Source organism: Oncorhynchus mykiss, unplaced genomic scaffold (genome assembly GCF_013265735.2).
Source record: "Oncorhynchus mykiss isolate Arlee unplaced genomic scaffold, USDA_OmykA_1.1 un_scaffold_87, whole genome shotgun sequence".
Classification (NCBI taxonomy): Eukaryota; Metazoa; Chordata; class Actinopteri; order Salmoniformes; family Salmonidae; genus Oncorhynchus; species Oncorhynchus mykiss.
Window position 1 is genome coordinate 1,598,299 of NW_023493659.1, and position 21,330 is coordinate 1,619,628.

The following is a 21,330-nucleotide window of genomic DNA, read 5'->3' on the forward strand; positions in this document are numbered from 1 at the left end:
ATTGTGTGTATATATATATATATATTATTGTGTATATATATATATATTATTGTGTGTGTATATATATATGTATATATATATATTACTGTACACAAAGTATATTTCCACAGAATCCAGCTGTGATCAGGACCTGACGGTAGTATAGACACAGACAAGCTCCTTTTAAGACTGGTTTTAAAGAAGAGAATGAGAGGAGGTGGAGAAGAGAGGGGGGAAAGATTTGATGAGAGAGAAAGAGGGGGAGGGTGAAGAGTGGATGAGGGAGAGAGAGAGAAAGAGAGAGAGAGAGAGAGAGGGAGGGTGAAGAGTGGATGAGAGAGAGAGAGAGAAAGAGAGAGAGGGAGGGTGAAGAGTGGATGAGAGAGAGGAGGGTGAAGAGTGGATGAGAGCAAGAGAAGGAGAGAGAAGGCGAGAGAGAGGAGGGTGAAGAGTGGTAGAGAGAGAGAAGGAGAGGGAAGGAGAGAGAGGAGGGTGAAGAGTGGATGAGAGAGAGGGAAGGAGAGAGAGAGAGGGGGGGGTTGTTAGTAGGGCAGAATGTAACTCAGTGACTAGCAGCCCTATAGCGTGCTGGGATCGAGTTTCTTCCTGTCTGTAACAGATCCCTCTGATCTGACCAACACAGACTGGATCTCAGCTTTTAATGGCAGCCTCTCTACCAGCTATCACAACAAGCTGTTTCATTTCACAGCGTTTTGATGTTATGACCGACACATCGACTGACACAACAACTCCGGACCGGATGATCCGACCCTCGGGATGCCTGGGAAGTGTTCCCATGGTCTCTGCTTGAAACGTGGCGCTGAATACAAAGGTTGTAAGAGAGGACAAGAGGAGACGAGGAGACGAGAGGAGACGAGGAGACGAGAGGACCGTAACACCGCCGCCTCTCTCCCGTAGCCGGGTGAAGAGATGAACAGATAGACATGGAGGTGGATTTTAAATACATTTGTTGTTATTGTTGTTGTTGTTTATCCAAACCCGGCGCCCTGACAGACTGACCATGCCGTCGCTGTGGAAACAGTTGACCTTTTCCTTTGCCACTCTGCTCTGCGTGCTCTCTGCCACTCTACTGCTGGTTGCCCTGGCGACCGAGCGCTGGGTCAGCGGGAGGATCCTGTGTGGTACCGGGGCAGAGCTGGTCAGCGCCAACTATTCTGAACTGGACAAGTTTACTGGACACATCTACTACGGGCTGTTCCAGGGTCAGAAGACTAGGAGGTGTGGACTGGGAAACCGCAGCGCCAAGATATACAGTAAGGGGATATATCTACTACAGACTGTTATGGGGATATATCTACTACAGACTGTTATGGGGATATATCTACTACAGACTGTTATGGGGATATATCTACTACAGACTGTTATGGGATATATCTACTACAGACTGTTATGGGATATATCTACTACAGACTGTTATGGGGATATATCTACTACAGACTGTTATGGGGATATATCTACTACAGACTGTTATGGGGATATATCTACTACAGACTGTTATGGGGATATATCTACTACAGACTGTTATGGGGATATATCTACTACAGACTGTTATGGGGATATATCTACTACAGACTGTTATGGGGATATATCTACTACAGACTGTTATGGGATATATCTACTACAGACTGTTATGGGATATATCTACTACAGACTGTTATGGGATATATCTACTACAGACTGTTATGGGGGATATATCTACTACAGACTGTTATGGGGATATATCTACTACAGACTGTTATGGGGATATATCTACTACAGACTGTTATGGGGATATATCTACTACAGACTGTTATGGGGATATATCTACTACAGACTGTTATGGGGATATATCTACTACAGACTGTTATGGGGGGATATATCTACTACAGACTGTTATGGGGATATATCTACTACAGACTGTTATGGGGATATATCTACTACAGACTGTTATGGGGGGATATATCTACTACAGACTGTTATGGGGGGATATATCTACTACAGACTGTTATGGGGATATATCTACTACAGACTGTTATGGGGATATATCTACTACAGACTGTTATGGGGATATATCTACTACAGACTGTTATGGGGATATATCTACTACAGACTGTTATGGGGATATATCTACTACAGACTGTTATGGGATATATCTACTACAGACTGTTATGGGATATATCTACTACAGACTGTTATGGGATATATCTACTACAGACTGTTATGGGGATATATCTACTACAGACTGTTATGGGGGGATATATCTACTACAGACTGTTATGGGGGGATATATCTACTACAGACTGTTATGGGGATATATCTACTACAGACTGTTATGGGGATATATCTACTACAGACTGTTATGGGGGGATATATCTACTACAGACTGTTATGGGGATATATCTACTACAGACTGTTATGGGGGGATATATCTACTACAGACTGTTATGGGGGGATATATCTACTACAGACTGTTATGGGGATATATCTACTACAGACTGTTATGGGGGGATATATCTACTACAGACTGTTATGGGGATATATCTACTACAGACTGTTATGGGGGGATATATCTACTACAGACTGTTATGGGGGGATATATCTACTACAGACTGTTATGGGGGGATATATCTACTACAGACTGTTATGGGATATATCTACTACAGACTGTTATGGGGGGATATATCTACTACAGACTGTTATGGGGGGATATATCTACTACAGACTGTTATGGGGATATATCTACTACATACTGTTATGGGATATATCTACTACAGACTGTTATGGGGGGATATATCTACTACAGACTGTTATGGGGATATATCTACTACAGACTGTTATGGGGGGATATATCTACTACAGACTGTTATGGGGATATATCTACTACAGACTGTTATGGGGGGATATATCTACTACAGACTGTTATGGGGGGATATATCTACTACAGACTGTTATGGGGATATATCTACTACAGACTGTTATGGGGGGATATATCTACTACAGACTGTTATAGGGACATATCTACTACAGACTGTTATGGGGGGATATATCTACTACAGACTGTTATAGGGACATATCTACTACAGACTGTTATGGGGATATATCTACTACAGACTGTTATGGGGGGATATATCTACTACAGACTGTTATAGGGACATATCTACTACAGACTGTTATGGGATATATCTACTACAGACTGTTATGGGGGGATATATCTACTACAGACTGTTATGGGGATATATCTACTACAGACTGTTATGGGGGATATATCTACTACAGACTGTTATGGGATATATCTACTACAGACTGTTATGGGATATATCTACTACAGACTGTTATGGGATATATCTACTACAGACTGTTATGGGGGGATATATCTACTACAGACTGTTATGGGGATATATCTACTACAGACTGTTATGGGGATATATCTACTACAGACTGTTATGGGGGATATATCTACTACAGACTGTTATGGGGGATATATCTACTACAGACTGTTATGGGATATATCTACTACAGACTGTTATGGGGGGATATATCTACTACAGACTGTTATGGGGGATATATCTACTACAGACTGTTATGGGGATATATCTACTACAGACTGTTATGGGGGGATATATCTACTACAGACTGTTATAGGGACATATCTACTACAGACTGTTATGGGATATATCTACTACAGACTGTTATGGGGATATATCTACTACAGACTGTTATGGGATATATCTACTACAGACTGTTATGGGATATATCTACTACAGACTGTTATGGGGGGATATATCTACTACAGACTGTTATGGGGATATATCTACTACAGACTGTTATGGGGATATATCTACTACAGACTGTTATGGGGGATATATCTACTACAGACTGTTATGGGATATATCTACTACAGACTGTTATGGGGGGATATATCTACTACAGACTGTTATGGGGGATATATCTACTACAGACTGTTATGGGGATATATCTACTACAGACTGTTATGGGGGGATATATCTACTACAGACTGTTATAGGGACATATCTACTACAGACTGTTATGGGATATATCTACTACAGACTGTTATGGGGGGATATATCTACTACAGACTGTTATGGGGATATATCTACTACAGACTGTTATGGGATATATCTACTACAGACTGTTATGGGATATATCTACTACAGACTGTTATGGGGATATATCTACTACAGACTGTTATGGGGATATATCTACTACAGACTGTTATGGGGATATATATACTACAGACTGTTATGGGATATATCTACTACAGACTGTTATGGGGGATATATCTACTACAGACTGTTATGGGGGGATATATCTACTACAGACTGTTATGGGGGATATATCTACTACAGACTGTTATGGGGTCTAGTCAGTGTCCCCCTCTGCATAATAGGGGGGGGGGGGGGGGGTCAGTCTTTGTCTGGTCTAGTCAGTGTCCCCCTCTGCATAATAGGGGGGCGGGGGTTCAGTCTTTGTCTGGTCTACTCAGTGTCCCCCTCTGTATAATAGGGGGGGCAGTCTTTGTCTGGTCTAGTCAGTGTCCCCCTCTGATTAATAGGGGGGGGGGGGGGCAGTCTTTGTCTGGTCTAGTCAGTGTCCCCTTCTGATTAAATGGGGGGGGGGGGGGTGGGGTTCAGTCTTTGTCTGGTCTAGTCAGTGTGTTTCAATTATGCAGAGGGGGACACTGACTAGACCAAATATAAACAGACCAGCCTGTTATATACAGTACATAAACACACTGACTAGACCAGTACATAAACACACTGACTAGACCAGACTATTATATACAGTACATAAACACACTGACTAGACCAGACTGTTATATACAGTACATAAACACCCTGACTAGACCAGACTATTATATACAGTACGTAAACACACTGACTAGACCAGACTGTTATATACAGTACATAAACACACGGACTAGACCAGACTATTATATACAGTACATAAACACACTGACTAGACCAGACTATTATATACAGTACATAAACACACTGACTAGACCAGACTATTATATACAGTACATAAACACACTGACTAGACCAGTACATAAACACACTGACTAGACCAGTACATAAACACACTGACTAGACCAGTACTGTAACGGTTTTCTTCTATCTCCTCCTCTGATGAAGAGGTAGAACAAGGATCGGACCAAAATGCAGCGTGTAGATTGCGATCCATGTTTTAATGAACAAACGTTAAACACGAATCAGTACAAAAACAATAAACGTAACGAAAACCTAAACAGCCTATCTGGTGAAAACACATAGACAGGAACAATCACCCACAAACACACAGTGAACCCCAGGCTACCTAAATATGGTTCCCAATCAGAGACAATGATGAACACCTGCCTCTGACTGAGAACCATATCAGGCTGAACATGGAAATAGACAAACAAGACATGAAACATAGAATGCCCACTCAGATCACACCCTGACCAATCAAAACATAGAAAATACAAAGTAAACTATGGTCAGGGCGTGACAGTACCCCCCCCCCCAAGGTGCGGACTCCGGCCGCAAAACCTGAACCTATAGGGGAGGGTCTGGGTGGGCATCTGTCCGCGGTGGCGGCTCTGGCGCTGGACGTGGACCCCACTCCATGACAGTTTTAATCCCCCTCCTAAACGTCCCTAAATAGGTTACCCACCACAATGATAACATGGGACAGAGGGACAGCTCGGGACAGAGGTAACTCGGGACAGATGGGTAGCTCAGCCCTGAGAGGAAGCTCAGCACTGAGAAGAAGCTCAGCACTGAGAAGAAGCTCAGGCAGGTGGTTAGATCCGGCAGATCCTGGCTGGCTGGCGGTTCTGGAAGATCCTGGCTGACTGGCGGATCCGGAAGATCCTGGCTGACTGGCAGATCTGGGAGAATCTGGACGACTGGCAGATCTGGGAGAATCTGGACGACTGGCAGATCTGGGAGAATCTGGACGACTGGCAGATCTGAGAGAGTCTGGTCGACTGGCAGATCTGGAAGAGTCTGGTCGACTGGCAGATCTGGAAGAGTCTGGTCGACTGGCAGATCTGGAAGAGTCTGGTCGACTGGCAGATCTGGAAGAGTCTGGTCGACTGGCAGATCTGGAAGAGTCTGGTCGACTGGCAGATCTGGAAGAGTCTGGACGACGGGCAGATCTGGAAGAGTCTGGACGACGGGCAGATCTGGAAGAGTCTGGTCGACTGGCAGATCTGGAAGAGTCTGGTCGACTGGCAGATCTGGAAGAGTCTGGACGACTGGCAGATCTGGAAGAGTCTGGACGACTGGCAGATCTGGAAGAGACTGGTCGACACAGACTGGCTGCTCTGGCTGCTCCATGCTGACTGACAGCTCTGGCTGCTCCATGCTGGCAGACTGCTCTGGCTGCTCCATGATGACTGGTAGCTCTGGCTGCTCCATGCTGACTGGCTGCTCCATGCTGACTGGCAGCTCTGGCTGCTCCATGCTGACTGGCTGCTCTAGCTGCTCCATGCTGACTGGCTGCTCCATGCTGACTGGCTGCTCCATGCTGACTGGCTGCTCCATGCTGACTGGCTGCTCCATGCTGACTGGCAGCTCCATGCTGACTGGCAGCTCTGGCTGCTCCATGCTGACTGGCTGCTCCATGCTGACTGGCTGCTCCATGCTGACTGACTGCTCCATGCTGACTGGCGGCCCTGGCTGCTCCATGCTGACTGGCGGCCCTGGCTGCTCCATGCTGACTGGCGGCCCTGGCTGCTCCATGCTGACTGGCGGCCCTGGCTGCTCCATGCTGACTGGCGGCCCTGGCTGCTCCATGCTAACTGGCAGCTCTGGCGGCTCCTTGCAGACTGGCGGCTCCTTGCAGACTGGCAGCTCTGGCGGCTCCTTGCAGACTGGCAGCTTTGGCGGCATCCTGCAGACTGGCAGCTCTGGCGGCTCCTTGCAGACTGGCAGCTCCATGCAGACTGGCAGCTCTATGCAGACTGGCAGCTCCTTGCTAACTGGCAGCTCTATGCTAACTGGCAGCTCTATGCTAACTGGCAGCTCTATGCTAACTGGCAGCTCTATGCTAACTAGCAGTTCTGAACAGGCGGGAGACTCCGACAGCGCTGTAGAGGCGGAAAGCTCTGACAGCGCTAAACAGGCGGGAGACTCCGACAGCGCTGAAGAGGAGGGAGGCTCTGGCAGCGCTGGACAGGCGAGGCGCACTGTAGGCCTGATGCGTGGTGCTGGCACTGGTGGTACTAGGCCGAGGACACGCACAGGAAGCCTGGTGCGGGGAGCTGCTACCGGAGGGCTGGGGTGTGGAGGTGGCACAGGATGGGTTAGACCGTGAAGGCGTACTGGAGATCTTGAGAGCGGTGCTGGCACAGGACGTGCAAGGCTAGGGAGGTGCACAGGAGGCCTGGTACGTGAGACTGGCACCATCTTAACCAGCCGACTAACACGCACCTCAGGACGAGTATGGAGCGCTGACCCAGGTGCCATCAAATCCCCGACACGCTCCGTTGGGCGAATTCCATGTTTAAAACACCAACATAGCAACTCCCTCATTTCTCTCTCCTCCAATTTCCCCATTAACTCCTTCACAGTCTCTGTTTCGCTCACCTCCAACACCGGCTCTGGTCTCCTCCTTGGCTCCTCACGATAAACAGGGAGAGTTGGCTCAGGTCTGGCTCCTGACTCTGCCACACTCTCCCTGAGCCCCCCCCCAAGAAATTTTTGGGGCTGACTATGGGGCCTCCGTCCGCGCCGCCTTGCTTGCTTCGCAAACTCCATTCTCCTATATCCTTCCGCGCACTGCTCCATCGAATCCCAGGCGGGCTCCGGCACTCTCCCTGGGTCGACCGCCCACCTGTCTATCTCCTCCCAAGAAGTATAGTCCATACTGTACTCCACTTTGGGCTGTTCTTGCCTGTTGACACGCTGCTTGGTCCCTTTGTGGTGGGTGATTCTGTAACGGTTTTCTTCTATCTCCTCCTCTGATGAAGAGGTAGAACAAGGATCGGACCAAAATGCAGCGTGTAGATTGCGATCCATGTTTTAATGAACAAACGTTAAACACGAATCAGTACAAAAACAATAAACGTAACGAAAACCTAAACAGCCTATCTGGTGAAAACACATAGACAGGAACAATCACCCACAAACACACAGTGAACCCCAGGCTACCTAAATATGGTTCCCAATCAGAGACAATGATGAACACCTGCCTCTGACTGAGAACCATATCAGGCTGAACATAGAAATAGACAAACAAGACATGAAACATAGAATGCCCACTCAGATCACACCCTGACCAATCAAAACATAGAAAATACAAAGTAAACTATGGTCAGGGCGTGACAAGTACAGAAACACCTAACCCTAGACCAGTACATAAACACCTAACCCTAACCCTAGACCAGTACATAAACACCTAACCCTAGACCAGTACATAAACACCTAACCCTAACCCTAGACCGTACATAAACACCTAACCCTAGACCAGTACATAATTAAACACCTAACACTAGACCAGTACATAAACACCTAACCCTAACCCTAGACCAGTACATAAACACCTAACCCTAGACCAGTACATAAACACCTAACCCTAACACTAGACCAGTACATAAACACCTAACCCTAACCCTACACCAGTATATAAACACCTAACCCTAGACCAGTATATAAACACCTAACCCTAACCCTAGACCAGTACATAAACACCTAACCCTAGACCAGTACATAAACACCTACCCTAACCCTAGACCAGTACATAAACACCTAACCCTAACCCTAGACCAGTACATAAACACCTAACCCTAGACCAGTACATAAACACCTAACCCTAACACTAGACCAGTACATAAACACCTAACCCTAACCCTAGACCAGTACATAAACACACTGACTAGACCGGTACATAAACCCCTAACCCTAGACCAGTACATAAACACCTAACCCTAGACCAGTACATAAACACACTGACTAGACCAGTACATAAACACCTAACCCTAGACCAGTACATAAACACACTGACTAGACCAGTACATTAACACCTAACCCTAGACCAGTACATAAACACCTAACCCTAGACCAGTACATAAACACCTAACCCTAGACCAGTACATAAACACCTAACCCTAACACTAGACCAGTACATAAACACACTGACTAGACCAGTACATAAACACCTAACCCTAACCCTAGACCAGTACATAAACACCTAACCCTAACACTAGACCAGTACATAAACACCTAACCCTAGACCAGTACATAAACACCTAACCCTAACACTAGACCAGTACATAAACACCTAACCCTAGACCAGTACATAAACACACTGACTAGACCAGTACATAAACACCTAACCCTAGACCAGTACATAAACACCTAACCCTAACGCTAGACCAGTACATAAACACCTAACCCTAACGCTAGACCAGTACATAAACACCTAACCCTAACCGTAGACCAGTACATAAACACCTAACCCTAGACCAGTACATAAACACACTGACTAGACCAGTACATAAACACCTAACCCAGTACATAAACACCCTGACTAGACCTGTACATAAACACCTAACCCTAGACCAGTACATAAACACCTAACCCTAGACCAGTACATAAACACCTAACCCTAACACTAGACCAGTACATAAACACCTAACTCTAGACCAGTACATAAACACCTAACCCTAACACTAGACCAGTACATAAACACACTGACTAGACCAGTACATAAACACCTAACCCTAACCCTAGACCAGTACATAAACACCTAACCCTAACACTAGACCAGTACATAAACACCTAACCCTAGACCAGTACATAAACACCTAACCCTAACACTAGACCAGTACATAAACACCTAACCCTAGACCAGTACATAAACACACTGACTAGACCAGTACATAAACACCTAACCCTAGACCAGTACATAAACACCTAACCCTAACGCTAGACCAGTACATAAACACCTAACCCTAACGCTAGACCAGTACATAAACACCTAACCCTAACCGTAGACCAGTACATAAACACCTAACCCTAGACCAGTACATAAACACACTGACTAGACCAGTACATAAACACCTAACCCAGTACATAAACACACTGACTAGACCAGTACATAAACACCTAACCCTAGACCAGTACATAAACACCTAACCCTAGACCAGTACATAAACACCTAACCCTAACACTAGACCAGTACATAAACACCTAACTCTAGACCAGTACATAAACACACTGACTAGACCAGTACATAAACACCTAAACCTAACCCTAGACCAGTACATAAACACCTAACTCTAGACCAGTACATAAACACACTGACTAGACCAGTACATAAACACCTAACTCTAGACCAGTACATAAACACACTGACTAGACCAGTACATAAACACCTAAACCTAACTCTAGACCAGTACATAAACACCTAACTCTAGACCAGTACATAAACACACTGACTAGACCAGTACATAAACACCTAAACCTAACTCTAGACCAGTACATAAACACCTAACCCTAGACCAGTACATAAACACCTAACCCTAGACCAGTACATAAACACCTAACCCTAACACTAGACCAGTACATAAACACCTAACCCTAGACCAGTACATAAACACCTAACCCTAACCCTAGACCAGTACATAAACACCTAACCCTAACACTAGACCAGTACATAAACACCTAACCCTAACCCTAGACCAGTACATAAACACCTAACCCTAGACCAGTACATAAACACCTAACCCTAACCCTAGACCAGTACATAAACACCTAACCCTAACCCTAACACTAGACCAGTACATAATCATGATAAAACCTGGATGTAAAAATGTAGTTTAGTAAATCATTTAACATCTGAAAAAAGGACAAATCTGAGGCCCTCATTGGCCTGGTGTGTGTGTGTGTGTGTGTGTGTGTGTGTGTGTGTGTGTGTGTGTGTGTGTGTGTGTGTGTGTGTGTGTGTGTGTGTGTGTGTGTGTGTGTGTGTGTGTGTGTGTGTGTGTGTGTGTGTACAGTATTCCCTACTCTGGTACAGACCCTGAACACAGGTCTCCATGTGATGGTGATAGTCTTCCTGTTGGTGGCCGTTTTTTTTACTCTGCTCAGCCTTTCATTCTCTATCTACAACGCACGCAAGGTAGGGGCTATGTGGTGTGAAGATGAGGTGTGTGTGTGGTGTTATAGTGTACATCTGGTTGTGTGTGTGTGGTGTTATAGTGTATTTCTGTGTGTGTGTGTGGTGTTATAGTGTATATCTCTATGTGGTGTTATAGTGTATATCTCTGTGTGTGTGTGGTGTTATAGTGTATATCTCTGTGTGTGTGTGGTGTTATAGTGTATTTCTGTGTGTGTGTCTGTGTGGTGTTATAGTGTATATCTCTGTGTGGTGTTATAGTGTATATCTCTGTGTGGTGTTATAGTGTATATCTCTGTGTGGTGTTATAGTGTATATCTCTGTGGTGTTATAGTGTATATCTCTGTGTGGTGTTATAGTGTATATCTCTGTGTGGTGTTATAGTGTATATATCACTGTGTGGTGTTATAGTGTATATCTCTGTGTGGTGTTATAGTGTATATATCTGTGTGTGTGGTGTTATAGTGTATATCTGTGTGGTGTTATAGTGTATATCTCTGTGTGGTGTTATAGTGTATATCTCTGTGTGTGTGGTGTTATAGTGTATATCTCTGTGTGGTGTTATAGTGTATATCTCTGTGTGGTGTTATAGTGTATATCTCTGTGGTGTTATAGTGTATATCTCTGTGTGGTGTTATAGTGTATATCTCTGTGTGGTGTTATAGTGTATATCTCTGTGTGTGTGGTGTTATAGTGTATATCTCTGTGTGGTGTTATAGTGTATATCTCTGTGTGGTGTTATAGTGTATATATCTGTGTGTGGTGTTATAGTGTATATCTCTGTGTGGTGTTATAGTGTATATCTCTGTGTGGTGTTATAGTGTATATCTCTGTGTGGTGTTATAGTGTATATCTCTGTGTGGTGTTATAGTGTATATCACTGTGTGGTGTTATAGTGTATATCTCTGTGTGTGTGTGGTGTTATAGTGTATTTCTGTGTGTGTGTGTGTGTGGTGTTATAGTGTACATCTCTGTGTGTGTGTGGTGTTATAGTGTATTTCTGTGTGTGTGTGTGTGGTGTTATAGTGTATATATCTGTGTGGTGTTATAGTGTATATCTCTGTGGTGTTATAGTGTATATCTCTGTGTGGTGTTATAGTGTATATCTCTGTGTGGTGTTATAGTGTATATCTGTGTGTGGTGTTATAGTGTATATATGTGTGTGGTGTTATAGTGTATATCTCTGTGTGGTGTTATAGTGTATATCTCTGTGTGGTGTTATAGTGTATATATCTGTGTGTGGTGTTATAGTGTATATCTCTGTGTGGTGTTATAGTGTATATATCTGTGTGTGGTGTTATAGTGTATATCTCTGTGTGGTGTTATAGTGTATATATCTGTGTGGTGTTATAGTGTATATCTCTGTGTGGTGTTATAGTGTGTGTGTGTGTGTGTGAAGGTGTGTGTGTAGGTGTGTGTGTGAAGGTGTGTGTGTGTGTGTGAAGGTGTGTGTGTGTGTGAAGGTGTGTGTGAAGGTGTATGTGTGTGTGTGAAGGTGTGTGAAGGTGTGTGTGTGTGTGTGTGTGAGTGTGTGAAGGTGTGTGTGTGTGTGTGTGTAGGTGTGTGTGTGTGTGTGTGTGTGTGTGTGTGTGTGTGTGTGTGTGTGTGTGTGTGTGTGTGTGTGTGTGTGTGTGTGTACAGTATTCCCTACTCTGGTACAGACCCTGAACACAGGTCTCCATGTGATGGTGATAGTCTTCCTGTTGGTGGCCGTTTTTTTTACTCTGCTCAGCCTTTCATTCTCTATCTACAACGCACGCAAGGTAGGGGCTATGTGGTGTGAAGATGAGGTGTGTGTGTGGTGTTATAGTGTACATCTGGTTGTGTGTGTGTGGTGTTATAGTGTATTTCTGTGTGTGTGTGTGGTGTTATAGTGTATATCTCTATGTGGTGTTATAGTGTATATCTCTGTGTGTGTGTGGTGTTATAGTGTATATCTCTGTGTGGTGTTATAGTGTATATATCTGTGTGTGGTGTTATAGTGTATATCTCTGTGTGGTGTTATAGTGTATATCTCTGTGTGGTGTTATAGTGTATATCTCTGTGTGGTGTTATAGTGTATATCTCTCTGTGTGGTGTTATAGTGTATATCTCTGTGTGTGTTATAGTGTATATCTCTGTGTGGTGTTATAGTGTATATATCTGTGTGGTGTTATAGTGTATATATCTGTGTGTGTGTGGTGTTATAGTGTATTTCTGTGTGTGTGTGTGTGGTGTTATAGTGTATATCTCTGTGTGGTGTTATAGTGTATATCTCTGTGTGTGTGGTGTTATAGTGTATATCTCTGTGTGGTGTTATAGTGTATATATCTGTGTGTGTTATAGTGTATATCTCTGTGTGGTGTTATAGTGTATATCTCTGTGTGGTGTTATAGTGTATATCTGTGTGTGGTGTTATAGTGTATATATCTGTGTGGTGTTATAGTGTATATCTCTGTGTGGTGTTATAGTGTATATATCTGTGTGTGTTATAGTGTATATCTCTGTGTGGTGTTATAGTGTATATCTCTGTGTGGTGTTATAGTGTATATCTCTGTGTGGTGTTATAGTGTATATCTCTGTGTGGTGTTATAGTGTATATCTCTGTGTGTGTTATAGTGTATATCTCTGTGTGTGGTGTTATAGTGTATATCTCTGTGTGTGGTGTTATAGTGTATATCTCTGTGTGGTGTTATAGTGTATATCTCTGTGTGTGTTATAGTGTATATCTCTGTGTGGTGTTATAGTGTATATCTCTGTGTGGTGTTATAGTGTATATCTCTGTGTGTGGTGTTATAGTGTATATCTCTCTGTGTGGTGTTATAGTGTATATCTCTGTGTGGTGTTATAGTGTATATCTCTGTGTGGTGTTATAGTGTATATCTCTGTGTGGTGTTATAGTGTATATCTGTGTGTGGTGTTATAGTGTATATCTCTGTGTGGTGTTATAGTGTATATCTCTGTGTGGTGTTATAGTGTATATCTGTGTGTGGTGTTATAGTGTATATCTCTGTGTGGTGTTATAGTGTATATCTCTGTGTGTGTGGTGTTATAGTGTATATCTCTGTGTGGTGTTATAGTGTATATCTCTGTGTGGTGTTATAGTGTATATATCTGTGTGGTGTTATAGTGTATATCTCTGTGTGGTGTTATAGTGTGTATCTCTGTGTGGTGTTATAGTGTATATCACTGTGTGGTGTTATAGTGTATATCACTGTGTGGTGTTATAGTGTATATCTCTGTGTGTGTGTGGTGTTATAGTGTATATCTCTGTGTGGTGTTATAGTGTATATCTCTGTGTGGTGTTATAGTGTATATATCTGTGTGGTGTTATAGTGTATATATCTGTGTGTGTGTTATAGTGTATATCTCTGTGTGGTGTTATAGTGTATATATCTGTGTGGTGTTATAGTGTATATATCTGTGTGGTGTTATAGTGTATATCACTGTGTGGTGTTATAGTGTATATCTCTGTGTGGTGTTATAGTGTATATCTCTGTGTGTGTGTGGTGTTATAGTGTATATATCTGTGTGTGTGTTATAGTGTATATCTCTGTGTGGTGTTATAGTGTATATATCTGTGTGGTGTTATAGTGTATATATCTGTGTGGTGTTATAGTGTATATCTCTGTGTGTGTGGTGTTATAGTGTATATCTCTGTGTGGTGTTATAGTGTATATATCTGTGTGGTGTTATAGTGTATATCTCTGTGTGTGTGGTGTTATAGTGTATATCTCTGTGTGGTGTTATAGTGTATATATCTGTGTGGTGTTATAGTGTGTATCTCTGTGTGGTGTTATAGTGTATATATCTGTGTGTGTGTTATAGTGTATATCTCTGTGTGGTGTTATAGTGTATATATCTGTGTGGTGTTATAGTGTGTATCTCTGTGTGGTGTTATAGTGTATATCTCTGTGTGGTGTTATAGTGTATATCTCTGTGTGTGTGTTATAGTGTATATCTCTGTGTGGTGTTATAGTGTATATCTCTGTGTGTGTGTGGTGTTATAGTGTATATATCTGTGTGTGTGTTATAGTGTATATCTCTGTGTGGTGTTATAGTGTATATCTCTGTGTGTGTGTGGTGTTATAGTGTATATATCTGTGTGTGTGTTATAGTGTATATCTCTGTGTGGTGTTATAGTGTATATCTCTGTGTGTGTGTGGTGTTATAGTGTATATATCTGTGTGTGTGTTATAGTGTATATCTCTGTGTGTGGTGTTATAGTGTATATCTCTGTGTGTGGTGTTATAGTGTATATCTCTGTGTGGTGTTATAGTGTATATATCTGTGTGTGTGTGGTGTTATAGTGTATATATCTGTGTGTGTGTTATAGTGTATATCTCTGTGTGGTGTTATAGTGTATATCTCTGTGTGTGGTGTTATAGTGTATATCTCTGTGTGGTGTTATAGTGTATATCTCTGTGTGGTGTTATAGTGTATATCACTGTGTGGTGTTATAGTGTATATCTCTGTGTGGTGTTATAGTGTATATCTCTGTGTGGTGTTATAGTGTATATCTGTGTGTGGTGTTATAGTGTATATCTCTGTGTGTGGTGTTATAGTGTATATCTCTGTGTGGTGTTATAGTGTATATCTCTGTGTGGTGTTATAGTGTATATCTCTGTGTGGTGTTATAGTGTATATCTCTGTGTGGTGTTATAGTGTATATCTCTGTGTGTGGTGTTATAGTGTATATCTCTGTGTGGTGTTATAGTGTATATCTCTGTGTGGTGTTATAGTGTATATCTCTGTGTGGTGTTATAGTGTATATCTCTGTGTGGTGTTATAGTGTATATCTCTGTGTGGTGTTATAGTGTATATCTCTGTGTGGTGTTATAGTGTATATCTCTGTGTGGTGTTATAGTGTATATCTCTGTGTGTGGTGTTATAGTGTATATCTCTGTGTGTGTGTGGTGTTATAGTGTATATCTCTGTGTGTGTGTTATAGTGTATATCTCTGTGTGGTGTTATAGTGTATATCTCTGTGTGGTGTTATAGTGTATATCTCTGTGTGGTGTTATAGTGTATATCTCTGTGTGGTGTTATAGTGTATATCTGTGTGTGGTGTTATAGTGTATATATCTGTGTGTGTGGTGTTATAGTGTATATCTGTGTGTGGTGTTATAGTGTATATCTCTGTGTGGTGTTATAGTGTATATATCTGTGTGTGGTGTTATAGTGTATATCTCTGTGTGGTGTTATAGTGTATATATCTGTGTGTCTGTGTGGTGTTATAGTGTATATCTCTGTGTGGTGTTATAGTGTATATATCTGTGTGTGTGGTGTTATAGTGTATATCTGTGTGTGGTGTTATAGTGTATATCTCTGTGTGGTGTTATAGTGTATATCTGTGTGTGGTGTTATAGTGTATATCTCTGTGTGGTGTTATAGTGTATATATCTGTGTGTGTGGTGTTATAGTGTATATCTGTGTGTGGTGTTATAGTGTATATCTCTGTGTGGTGTTATAGTGTATATCTCTGTGTGTGTGGTGTTATAGTGTATATATCTGTGTGGTGTTATAGTGTATGTCTGTGTGTGTGTGTGTGTGTGTGTGGTGTTATAGTGTATATCTCTCTGTGTGGTGTTATAGTGTATATATCTGTGTGGTGTTATAGTGTATGTCTGTGTGTGTGTGTGTGTGTGTGGTGTTATAGTGTATATCTCTCTGTGTGTGGTGTTATAGTGTATATATCTCTGTGGTGTCATAGTGTATATCTCTGTGTGGTGTTATAGTGTATATCTCTGTGTGTGGTGTTATAGTGTATATATCTGTGTGGTGTTATAGTGTATATCTCTCTGTGTGGTGTTATAGTGTATATCTCTCTGTGTGGTGTTATAGTGTATATCTCTCTGTGTGGTGTTATAGTGTATATATCTGTGTGGTGTTATAGTGTATATCTCTGTGTGTGGTGTTATAGTGTATATCTGTGTGTGGCGTTATAGTGTATATCTCTCTGTGTGGTGTTATAGTGTATATCTCTGTGTGGTGTTATAGTGTATATCTCTCTGTGTGGTGTTATAGTGTATATCTCTCTGTGTGTGGTGTCATAGTGTATATATCTGTGTGGTGTTATAGTGTGTATCTCTGTGTGGTGTTATAGTGTATATCTCTGTGTGGTGTTATAGTGTATATCTCTGTGTGGTGTTATAGTGTATATCTCTGTGTGGTGTTATAGTGTATATCTCTGTGTGGTGTTATAGTGTATATCTCTGTGTGGTGTTATAGTGTATATCTGTGTGTGGTGTTATAGTGTATATCTCTGTGTGGTGTTATAGTGTATATCTCTCTGTGTGGTGTTATAGTGTATATCTCTCTGTGTGTGGTGTCATAGTGTATATCTCTGTGTGGTGTTATAGTGTATATCTCTGTGTGGTGTTATAGTGTATATCTCTGTGTGGTGTTATAGTGTATATCTCTGTGTGGTGTTATAGTGTATATCTCTGTGTGGTGTTATAGTGTATATCTCTGTGTGTGTGTGGTGTTATAGTGTATATCTCTGTGTGTGGTGTTATAGTGTATATCTCTGTGTGGTGTTATAGTGTATATCTCTGTGTGGTGTTATAGTGTATATCTGTGTGTGGCGTTATAGTGTATATCTCTGTGTGGTGTTATAGTGTATATCTCTGTGTGGTGTTATAGTGTATATCTCTGTGTGGTGTTATAGTGTATATCTGTGTGTGTGTGGTGTTATAGTGTATATCTCTGTGTGGTGTTATAGTGTATATCTCTGTGTGGTGTTATAGTGTATATCTCTGTCTGTGTGGTGTTATAGTGTATATCTCTGTGTGGTGTTATAGTGTATATCTCTGTGTGGTGTTATAGTGTATATCTCTGTGTGTGTGGTGTTATAGTGTATATCTCTGTGTGGTGTTATAGTGTATATCTCTGTGTGGTGTTATAGTGTATATCTCTGTGTGGTGTTATAGTGTATATCTCTGTGTGGTGTTATAGTGTATATCTCTGTGTGGTGTTATAGTGTATATCTGTGTGTGGTGTTATAGTGTATATCTCTGTGTGGTGTTATAGTGTATATCTCTGTGTGGTGTTATAGTGTATATCTCTGTGTGGTGTTATAGTGTATATCTCTGTGTGGTGTTATAGTGTATATCTGTGTGTGGTGTTATAGTGTATATCACTGTGTGGTGTTATAGTGTATATCTCTGTGTGGTGTTATAGTGTATATATCTGTGTGTGGTGTTATAGTGTATATCTCTGTGTGGTGTTATAGTGTATATCTCTGTGTATCAGGTTCCCTACCAGAGCATTAAAGGCCCCACTGGACTCTACATCTGGAACACCATAGCAGGTACACACACACACACACACACATACACATACACATACACATACACATACACATACACATATACACACACACACACACACACATTTTACTATCCTTGTGGGGACCAAAAATGTATTTCCATTCAAAATCCTATTTTTCCCCAAACCGTAACCTTAATTCTAACCCTAAATAGCCTTTGACCTGACGGGGACTACCCTAGTAATGTGGGGACTACCCTGGTAATGTGGGGACTACCTTGGTAATGTGGGGACTACCTTGGTAATGTGGGGACTACCCTGGTAATGTGGGGACTAACCTGGTAATGTGGGGACTACCTTGGTAATGACCCAGGAGGATGGTAATACACATCACACACACCACCTGACACCATCTCTTATCTCCTCCTCTCCTCTCCTCCCGCTTCCTCCTCTCCAACCTCTCTTCTATATCATCCTCTCCTCTCCAACCTCTCTTCTCTCCCATCTCCTCTCCTCTCCAACCTCTCTCCTCTCCTCTCCTCTCCTCTCCTCTCCTCTCCTCTCCTCTCCTCTCCTCTCCTCTCCTCTCCAACCTCTCTTCTCTCCCATCTCCTCTCCTCTCCTCTCCTCTCCAACCTCTCTTCTCTCCCATCTCCTCTCCTCTCCTCTCCTCTCCTCTCCTCTCCTCTCCTCTCCTCTCCTCTCCTCTCCTCTCCTCCAGGGGTGTTTGGGTCGTTAGCCGTCCTGTGTTTCTTAGCAGCTGTCAGACATCATCGGTTAACGGAACGTGTCTCTAACTACCAGGAGACTCTTTTCCATTTCTCCATTCTGGATGAGCGACTGGATTGGTCCTTCTGGCTGGGCGTGGCCAGCGTCGCTACGCACGGTGTGGTGTGTGTTGTCGTGGCAATGAGCCGGATCAAACTGCCCAAACCACAGAACAAGAAACAGTCCGAGCAGCCAACTGTCACCGCTGAAGTCCTCATGTACTGACGCGCACACACACACACACACACACACACACACACACACACACACACACACACACACACACACGCGTTAGTGGGACATTATCTACTAGCCTGCTGTAATCTACATGACACTGGGTCTATCTACTGTCTATAGAAACTAATCTACACTGGGTCTATCTACTGTCTATAGAAACTGATCTACACTGGGTCTATCTACTGTCTGTAGAAACTGATCTACACTGGGTCTATCTACTGTCTATAGAAACTGTAATCTACACTGGGTCTATCTACTGTCTATAGAAACTGATCTACACTGGGTCTATCTACTGTCTATAGAAACTGTAATCTACACTGGGTCTGTCTACTGTCTATAGAAACTAATCTACACTGGGTCTATCTACTGTCTGTAGAAACTGTAATCTACACTGGGTCTATCTACTGTCTGTAGAAACTGTAATCTACACTGGGTCTATCTACTGTCTATAGAAACTGATCTACACTGGGTCTATCTACTGTCTATAGAAACTGATCTACACTGGGTCTATCTACTGTCTGTAGAAACTGTAATCTACACTGGGTCTATCTACTGTCTATAGAAACTGTAATCTACACTGGGTCTATCTACTGTCTATAGAAACTGATCTACACTGGGTCTATCTACTGTCTATAGAAACTGTAATCTACACTACACTGGGTCTATCTACTGTCTATAGAAACTGTAATCTACACTGGGTCTATCTACTGTCTATAGAAACTGTAATCTACACTGGGTCTATCTACTGTCTATAGAAACTAATCTACACTGGGTCTATCTACTGTCTATAGAAACTGTAATCTACACTGGGTCTATCTACTGTCTATAGAAACTGATCTACACTGGGTCTATCTACTGTCTATAGAAACTGTAATCTACACTGGGTCTATCTACTGTCTATAGAAACTGTAATCTACACTGGGTCTATCTACTGTCTATAGAAACTGTAATCTACACTGGGTCTATCTACTGTCTGTAGAAACTGATCTACACTGGGTCTATCTACTGTCTGTAGAAACTGTAATCTACACTGGGTCTATCTACTGTCTATAGAAACTGTAATCTACACTGGGTCTATCTACTGTCTATATAAACTAATCTACACTGGGTCTATCTACTGTCTGTAGAAACTGATCTACACTGGGTCTGTCTACTGTCTATAGAAACTGATCTACACTGGGTCTATCTACTGTCTATAGAAACTGTAATCTACACTGGGTCTATCTACTGTCTATAGAAACTGTAATCTACACTGGGTCTATCTACTGTCTATAGAAACTAATCTACACTGGGTCTATCTACTGTCTGTAGAAACTGATCTACACTGGGTCTGTCTACTGTCTATAGAAACTGATCTACACTGGGTCTATCTACTGTCTATAGAAACTGTAATCTACACTGGGTCTATCTACTGTCTATAGAAACTAATCTACACTGGGTCTATCTACTGTCTATAGAAACTGATCTACACTGGGTCTATCTACTGTCTGTAGAAACTGTAATCTACACTGGGTCTATCTACTGTCTATAGAAACTGTAATCTACACTGGGTCTATCTACTGTCTGTAGAAACTGTAATCTACACTGGGTCTATCTACTGTCTATAGAAACTGATCTACACTGGGTCTATCTACTGTCTGTAGAAACTGTAATCTACACTGGGTCTATCTACTGTCTATAGAAACTGTAATCTACACTGGGTCTATCTACTGTCTGTAGAAACTGTAATCTACACTGGGTCTATCTACTGTCTATAGAAACTGTAATCTACACTGGGTCTATCTACTGTCTATAGAAACTGTAATCTACACTGGGTCTATCTACTGTCTGTAGAAACTGTAATCTACACTGGGTCTATCTACTGTCTATAGAAACTGTAATCTACACTGGGTCTATCTACTGTCTATAGAAACTGATCTACACTGGGTCTATCTACTGTCTGTAGAAACTGTAATCTACACTGGGTCTATCTAC

General features: G+C 42.3%; 1 protein-coding gene across 1 annotated transcript; it reads left to right on the forward strand.

Annotated features, from left to right (window-relative positions):
• The first annotated feature begins 499 nt into the window (after positions 1-499).
• LOC118947003 (clarin-2-like) lies at positions 500-19,551 on the forward strand. Its single transcript, XM_036971988.1, has 4 exons — positions 500-1,253; positions 10,985-11,106; positions 18,337-18,394; positions 19,073-19,551. The coding sequence occupies exons 1-4, from the start codon at positions 1,001-1,003 to the stop codon at positions 19,342-19,344; spliced, it is 705 nt and encodes a 234-aa protein (XP_036827883.1). The 5' UTR covers positions 500-1,000; the 3' UTR covers positions 19,345-19,551.
• The last annotated feature ends 1,779 nt before the right edge of the window (positions 19,552-21,330 follow it).

Bases quoted from the DNA above. Each gene is read 5' to 3' on its own strand.
- LOC118947003 (XM_036971988.1), top strand. From the start codon at position 1,001: ATGCCGTCGCTGTGGAAACAGTTGACCTTTTCCTTTGCCACTCTGCTC. The intron at 1,254-10,984 runs GTAAGGGGATAT...GTGTGTGTACAG, and splicing joins CCGCAGCGCCAAGATATACA to TATTCCCTACTCTGGTACAG. The intron at 18,395-19,072 runs GTACACACACAC...CCTCTCCTCCAG, and splicing joins CATCTGGAACACCATAGCAG to GGGTGTTTGGGTCGTTAGCC.